Below are 8821 nucleotides of genomic sequence, written 5' to 3' on the forward strand. Positions count from 1 at the left end.
CATCACATGGAGTAGGTGGACTAGTCCTATAAAAGAACCCCATTTGGTGGTAGGAGTTTCCTGCCCTTTAGCTGAAGACATTCTGTTAACCTCACATTCAGCACCAGTTCACCCCCACGTAGATTGCCTTCCAAAGTCGACCACTGGCAGCCATACCAGACATGGCCACTCTCTTTTAAGGCTCCCCACACTAGAAATTTAGGCACAAAGTTTGGCAGGTGCCCTGGAGAGTTTGTAATGCTTGTGTTTGGGCTATGTGAGAAAGTTGTGCCTTAATGCATAGAGGGGGGAAAAAATAGAGTGCGGAACCTGAATAACGAACTTCTCTTAACTTCAATTTGGTCTGGTATATACCGTGGAAAAAGCATTGTTGCGTCTTTTCAATTACTACATGCGCAGAAGGGGTATTTTTTTCCCCACTAAGGGGAAGGAGATGCCGATCTCATCTTAAATTTCGGTTCAGTTCTGCTTTAATGTATCAAAGCTGGACAAGCTCTATGCCAGAAAGAAAAACTTCACCTGAGGATGTGTAATGGAAGAACCTCTCTCCTCAATTTTTGGAAGCATTTTCCTAAACCTCTTCTGCTACATCTTGAATATTTTCCCACCAATCATCAGGAGAGGCAGCTGATCTACAAAAGCCAACCCTTACTTCTATATTAAAAATGGCTACCTACACACTGATGATGGCTAGCCCTTTTCCTTATGTGAGCATAGCATCCACAGAACAGCGCCTCCTATGAAATCCAATAGTCAGTTTTAACTTTAAATATGTGATCTTGAATAAGGGAGAATATCAAATGTTTATGTAAGCAACACAAGACAGATGTTCTTGAAGCATTTTCCTGGAATGGTAACAAAGGTCCTAGTAAACTTTCTAGCAGAGCTGTGGCGTCCGTACAAAAACCTTTCTGCTCAGACTCTTCATTTTTTGCGACCACTGACCCTGACCCCTCTAATTTAAATAGGCTGATGTATGCAAACACTCCATGTTGGTTGAACCACATCATACATGGCGTTTCATCAATGCCAAAGCTTAGCCATTGTAAAGCTATATGAAGACGGGGCCTTTTTTTTGGGAACACCAACCAGCCTGTAATTGCCAGCATGTAAACCAGTAAGGTTTAAAATTTAGGCATAAACTTAAAACGCAAAAAGGAAAAAAATTATTGTTTTTATCAAGAGGCTATAAATTTTAAAGTACTTGCAGATTTACTGGGAATAAGGGTCAGGAACAACTTTACTTATCAAAAACAACTTTATAAAAAATAAAAATTACATCATTTGCTGTTTTAAAACCATCAATTTAACTACATAACCCCCCAAAAAACCTAAAACAGCATAAATATTAATTACATTTGGCATACAGCTTTAAAATAGTTGGAAGATCAGGAGTGCAGACAGGTTTGCTTTCTGAGCAAGGCACTTAAATATGTAGAATGTAATCTTACTGTATAACCATGAATAAATATCAACACAGCAAAAAAATCATATTTATAGCAAATGAATATGTTGCTTGAGCCAAGTATAATCCAGACTAATGTCTAAATCCAGAAATGTCTAAATGTTGGGCTACAGAATAGCTCGGAATGTGTTTCATACTAGTGACAACTCTGCAGTGGGTTTATTTTTAAAGCAGTGAACTACTTTATCGTAACATATCTGTGAAATAGGACACTTTTACATATTGTATGTTTTCAGAACAACCTACATTTTATAGGCATCCGTACATATTTGGCCAACTCAGACTCCACAACCTTGCTATCCACTCTAGAATGTTTTCAGAAACAGATTTGTCAACTGTGTAGATATAAGCAATGTGTTCACTGTGACAAGGGAAGGACTAGCCAACCACAAAGCCTGGGAGTTTGAGAAAAGGAAATGACACAACACAATTGCTCCCTCATTTTTTCTCTAAATTCTCTAAATCTGAAAATAAATTTAGATCAAAATTGAATGTCTGTGCTTAGCAGTCAAATTTGCTTTTGCCAGCAAATATGACAGAGCAAACAAAAGCGGCTCCTATCCAAAGTTTAAAGTGATCCAGCACCCTTCTATTCCCAAACTTTGCTTAAGCAGTCATCCCTCCATAATCCCTACTTTTCACCTGGTTTTGAGGCTGGAAAGCTAAAAACTGGTCTGCCCATGGAACTACATGACTAAATAAATGATTACCCATAAAGCCTTGAAACTCTTAATATAAAATATAAACTTCACATATAAATGTGAGCTTTTCAAATATCCTAGTCAAAAACCTTGTACAAGGAAACATTGTTTGCTGTATGAAATTCCTTTCCATGTGCACCTTGCCTTAGAAATTAGTTATGGAGTAGTTGCCATTATAGTTTGTTTAACATTGTTTTTTGTGTGGGGACATAGCAGGGGTCATCTTCTGCCATCTCTCTTACTGGGCTTTTGGTGTGTCCCTAACCCTTTAAGGAGAAATGGGCAGCCTCCAGGCATACCAGCTTCATTATATTCAATGATAAATTTGTTCCTTTTGAGGAAATCTGATTGATAGTTTAGTATCAGAGCCCACACATTAAAGAAAGACTTATAAGGCGGCATTAGTTCCACATATATTTACAAATGTATGCAGCTAAAATCTGTTTTTAACGTAAGCAGGCTTTTTTCCCATATCTAGCCATCTAAATGGAAAAAGGAGCTTAAACTTTAAGACCAATCCCAAACTTGGCAATGAGAACTCCCTTCCATAGAGTACTCAATAGCCCTCTCCCCAGTGGTAATGTTTGCTCTAGAGCAGTGGTGGAGAACCTATGGCACAGGTGCCAGAGGGGGGTACTTGGAGGCCCCTCCTGGCTGGCCTCCCATTGGCTGTGCTATTGTCCCTCTGTCAGACCTGCTGGCTTGGGAATTTTCCTTCTCCAGAGTCATCAGTTAACCCTCAGCACACCAGGCTGTGCGGAGGAGAGGCAGCTGATGTGTATTGAAGTTGACGTGTCTTGATCCAGCAATGCAAGGGTGAAAGTACAGAGGGAGGAGTAGGCAGACATGACAAAGGGGGGAGGGGGATCTTGTATTGCTCTGTCCTAGTTATGGGAACTACAGTATGAAAGCTGAAGACACAGAGCTATACAGCCCAGGGACAGAAAGGCCAATCTGATATACCGAGTCAGGACCAGGTGAACATAAACCTTGTGGTAGAAAGAAGGGCCTGTTGAATGTAATGGGAACCCTGTAACTGTGTGTTGCTGTCCACAGTGCTTTAACTCCCCTGGCAGTATGATTAATGAGGATTTTTAAATGCAAAAGCGGTATATTTAAAAATCCTCATTGTTTTAAATCTCCCGCTTACCTGCATAACGGTCCCACCCTCCAGGCACACATTCGCGGGTAGATGCCCGGCATCTGCTTGCCCTGGCCTCGCATCCCCAATGTTCACACACTGGGGGCGCAGATGCAGGTCAGGCATCGCCAGCTTGCACAGATGCCCGGCCGGCATCAGCAGGGAATGAAGACACCGGACATCGCTGGAGGGTGCCTCTGGAACGTGGGAGCAAGGTAGGACTTTTAACCTCCCTGGAAATTCCACCCCGAGTGTGGCTCGGGGTTACTGCTTTTGGTATGGAAAATCCTCCCCGAGCCACACTCGGGAATACCACCAGCAAGGTTAAAAAAGTTGTGTGCAATGTGCTGCATTGCTATGCAATTGGCATGCGTTAAGAAAACTCCCTGCATTCCTGTAATGTGACACACAAATATTATGTATTATTATTATTTTTGCTGTCTGCACCCTACTAGGAAGATGTTGATCATTTTCTGTGTTAGGGTCAATGTTTTAGTTACTGAAATAAATAGGTGGTAATTCTGCACTCTGGTGATGGTATCTAGCCTAGATGCCTTTAAGAGGGGATTGGACACATTTCTGGAGGAAAAGTCCATAGGTTACTAACCCTGATGGGTATGACCTACCTCCTTATTATAGATGTGGGCAACTATGTAATACAGGAGCTGGCCTAAATAAGGGCCATTGGCCTGATGCAGCAGGCTCTTCTTATGTTCTTATTATGTTTTCAGTCTTATCAGGTTGGTGCTCATTGCTGGTGTCAGGTTATGGATTGGTTCCGTCATAGAGAGCGATTGCTATATATTGCATGAATGACATCCACCCTTATTGACATCTGTGCTGTGCATCCAGTACACAAAAGGTTACAATGTCATTGCATAGCAGCAGGTTTGGTTTACCTGACATCTCATGACGTCCCGTGTATTGCTTCGTGTGCTGGGTTCAGCTCCCTATGCCGTGCGTGCGTTATATGAGAGGACAGGAATGATATGGCACTCATTGTACTGGGATTGTCAGCAGGAACTTTGTATTGGCTTCTGTCCATAGGAACCAACCTAGGCTCCAGCCAATTGGAAAAAGAGAGATTGTATGGATGAATGAGGTCTGCACCCCTCCTATGTATGGGAAATAGGTGCCACACCTCCACTTCATCTTATTTATCCAACTTCCCCAAGAATTAGGTCCAAGCCATGTACAGAAGTGAAAATGCTTTCAGATGCCTTTTTCAGAACAGGTCAATAGCTGGTGGAGAACATTGATCCCTTGCACTGGTAGTCAGCAAATTCAAAAGGAACCCTAGCTGAGAATCACTACTGTAGATTCAGGGAATATCCATTTATTTAATGTTAACTAATAGTGTTATTTTTGGTATAGGGATAGATCTGTATTGGGTGCTTCATTTGTTTTTGTTTTTTTAAAATTTGTTATTGTAGACTCCAAGTCTTGAACACCCAAAAATAAGTACAGCAAAAAATAAATAAATAAACAGATACCCTGTTTCCCCAATTATAAGGCACTCTCTTATATTTTTTGAAATGCCAAAATATGCCCTAGGTCTTATTTTCCATGAAGAAGACTACAGTACACATTTATTGTTGAAAGTCACTCATGATCACTCATGTTCCATTGATTGTCCCCTTCTGATCACTCATGGCAGGCTTTTTACTTTCAGTTTGGCTCTGAAGGAGGAGGAGGCTCTCTGGAGGACACACACGCTGCAGCCAGCATAAAGGACACACACGCAGGATCAGATGTCTTATTAACGGGTAAGTGTCTTATTTTAATTTTTTTTTCAAAAATCGGGGGGAATAAAATTCAACACATCTCTGAGATGCCAATTAGCAAAAAAAACTGTTAGTTAAAGTTAGAGTCCAGCACGTGGCAAGTTATGTTAGGCAGCAGCTCACCACGGACTCACAAAAGTCAGCCTGTTACTCCATGTGCTTGGATAAAACCACATCAAGCAAGGCTAGTAGTAATTTTTCGTTATGGTGTGTTCCATTGATGTATACATCAAAAATGTTTGTGCCGTGAAATGCAGCAAAAAAAAAAAAAAAAAAAATAAAATTTGAGGACGTCCTTAAAGATATGGTGAACTACATCATGGCTTCAACAGTTTCAAGCACTTCCAGAGGAGGTTCGGGCACAGTATAATTGTTTACTTATGTACAATAATGTCCAGTGGCAGAGAGATTTGTAGCCTGCTTGGATGAAATTAGGTTGTTTATGAACAACAAGGGGCAGGAATATCCACAGCTGATATGGCCCGGCTTACCAACCTCATGTTCTTTTTTTGTTTTTTTACAGATTTTACACTACATGTCAATGTACTGAACAAACTAAAAGGTGTAGGGAAAACAGTAGAAATTATTTTGTGATAGCAAAACATTTAAGAGAAAACTTCAGGTTTTTGAAAGACCTTTTTGAAAATGGGCTGCTGAAATATTTTCCAAACCTAAAATGGATTCAAAAAATTCTACGTTTGCAGAAAATCCTACAAGCCATCAGGGAATCTATAAGGAATTCTCTAGCATTGTAGCAGCTGCAAAGGTGAATTTTAGTAACCGATTTTTACAGTTCTGTAAGATGGAGACAACGCTGTGTGAAACACTTGCATTCTATGCCAAACATTTGGGTTTGCTTTCCTTACTTTGTTTGGATCATTTATGCTTGTGATCAGCCGTTTACAGCTTTGAATAATATAAGTATGTGCCAAGGTGAGAAATTATTAACATGAATACAAAAGGCAAAAAAAAAAAAAAAACAAAAAAAAAAAAAACACATTCATTGTTCAAAAGCATGCCAAATCCAAACTTTTTACCTTTTAATAAAGAGATGTTTGTATCATTGAAAGCTCCGTTATTGTGTTTTACTTAAGACAAAATATGTTATGTAGGATTTTTTTTTTTTTTTTTTTTTAAACCAAAACCTCAGTATTCAAGTTAAATTGCCATGTTGGCACTTTGCGATAAATAAGTGGGTTTTGGCACTATCTCTAAAAAGGTTCGCCATCACAGCTCCAGTCTTTACTGTTTTATCAAAGGTGCACCTAGCATGGTGGGTTTACAAGTTATTCATTTATCAGTTTACTGATGAATTTCTTCCTCATTATCAATTCATGTACTATTCATTTTCATTTTTTTATCATACAAAATGCATTATAGACACGTCTGCATGCACATAAGATACATACATACCATACATACCATACATACCATACATACCATACATACCATACATACCATACATACCATACATACCATACATACCATACATACAACTCCTTAAAATAGACCCTGCACATAGGTACATATTTTGCTGGCCATATGTGTAATAAATGATCTACATGATGTACAATAACCTTTTAAATGAATCTCCCACTTAATATGCATATAGGAAGATGGATTAACTTTCCAAAATATAAGCAAAACATAAGCACTGCCACTATTATTCATTCTGTAAATGACCAGCATCAACATTTAAGCAAAAACATTCAATTCTGGTAGACATAGGGTTATGGATTTAAATAAATATTTATTCAGCAGGGAAAGAAAAAAAAAAAAAAAAAAAAAAAAAAAAAAAAAAAAAAGCTACCAAAGATAGCATTTGCATTGCATACCTGTTCTACACTGGCCATAGAACAAAATATCAACTAGTGCATTAATAAATTAAATTCCTAATGGAATGATACAACCATCTTAACAGAAAACTGCAGTTTTATTATCAGACATTAAAGTCTGCTAAACCTCTTACTTTGGTAGTGCATTTCAATAGCCATCTAGTTATCCAGCAAACCATTTTGATTTTTAAATATGCAAATAGTGAAAAACAGGACAGGGCTAGTAGAGGTAGTTGTGAAGCAGATTTTTTTTCTCTCTTTTTGATGTCAGGAACCAAGACTAACAATTATGGTAGACCTGATAAGGCTGCTGCAGCTGACTTGACAGAAACAAATATTTAATTCTGAACTGGCAAAAAAATTTATAAATGAGGGACTGGGGGGGCTTTTTTAAACTTACAAATTTTAGCAAAGCTATCATGACATCCACCCAATTTACAGATGATTAAAGGGACCCTATACAAGACTTGCTCTGGTGCAAAACTGGTGCTTTGATATGCCAGGTCTGGTATATTTATCTTTCTTTTAAAATGGCTGGGGGGAGGGGGGCATTTAATGCACATAAACCTGACAAGCTGAAGTAAGGGTTTGTACCAAACCTTCTTACCAGGGTACATTTACTCTACTATATAGGCTATATCTTGGTAAAAGGGGGATTGCTAAAATAGTAGATTTGAAAATACTCTATGGCTGGACAGCAAATGCCAAATACATATTTATTTTATTGCCCATCGTGTCAGATATTGCACCCTCTCCACCTCCTCCAAATTCTCTCTCACAGTTTGCACCGTGTTAAGTTAAATGCCAGTACAAAGGGCATGAACTAGAACAACTTACATAAACAGATGGTTTTTGCGAAAAAAAAAAAAAAAAAAAAATACAAAAAAAGTTTACAAAATAAATTACTTATAATTTGTACATCATTAGGATATCAAAACATTCAATATTTTCTTATTCACAAACTTTACATTTTTGGTGCATGGGATTAGAATCTAAAGCCAGTCTGATTGCACCCAGTTCAGTGTTTGGCTTCTGTTCCCTTCATGTATGTAATTTATTGACACATGCCAAATGCTGCAATTAAACTGAAAAATACAATGCAGACCACCAGTAAACAGCAACCTGTTAAAGCAAAGAGGTATTTTGGGCCCAGTGAGCTTTTTTTCTTTAAACCTCTTTAGGCTTAATCAGGAGGCACTTATAAAATGATCCGATTCTGCCCTTCCACCAACATATATACTCCTCTCCTACTGATAGGACAAATTAGCAATAACAAACACAGAATGAGATGATACTGGACAGAAAATGTTCTTCCATATGTAAACTACAAGGAAAAAAAAAAAAAAAAAAAATTATTCACATCATGTTTCCTTCATGCACTTCTGCCAAGAGCCTTTCACAAGACGAATGGACTAAATAGAAAACCTTTCTACTTGGTTGAAATGGCGTTATCAGTAGGGGTTACAGCATCCAGATAAAAGCTGTCAATTTGATCTTTGTACATTTTGGACACCACAGGCCTCTTCAGTTTCATTGTGGGACCTTTTGTGGGAAAAAAAAAAAAAAGTAAAGCTTACACTTGTAAATCAAATTGATTTAAGGAGTTATAAATTCTTTAAATGAGATTTTAGGTAAAACCAATTTCTAAAGGCTACAAGATCACTCCTCATGGCCAACATCTTGATTTTTATTTATATGCAAAACAGGTTTCTTTGTAAAATTTGAATACACATAGGGCATTATAAATTCTAATCCTCAATAAATTAAAAGGTAAACTTTGCCGACAGAATGTAGGCTATCACTGCAGACCTTTCAAAATCCCATTGCTTGGTCATCTCTGGTTTCAGTACATACAGTATCTTTCAGACGATAAGACGCACTGGGGGGGGGGGGGG

At 38.3% G+C, this 8821-nt stretch overlaps 1 protein-coding gene across 2 annotated transcripts in view; it reads right to left on the reverse strand.

Moving 5' to 3' along the window:
* Nucleotides 1–6303: 6303 nt before the first annotated feature.
* Nucleotides 6304–8821, reverse strand: part of ACSBG2 (acyl-CoA synthetase bubblegum family member 2) — a 17691-nt gene continuing 15173 nt past the window's right edge. For both annotated transcript variants that reach the window (XM_072405176.1, XM_072405175.1), the window contains exon 15: nt 6304–8468. In XM_072405176.1, coding sequence (XP_072261277.1) covers nt 8356–8468 — 113 coding nt within the window. In that variant the 3' untranslated portion in view covers nt 6304–8355. The remainder of the gene's footprint in view (nt 8469–8821) is intronic.

Source organism: Pyxicephalus adspersus, chromosome 3 (genome assembly GCF_032062135.1).
Source record: "Pyxicephalus adspersus chromosome 3, UCB_Pads_2.0, whole genome shotgun sequence".
NCBI classification, from domain to species: Eukaryota; Metazoa; Chordata; class Amphibia; order Anura; family Pyxicephalidae; genus Pyxicephalus; species Pyxicephalus adspersus.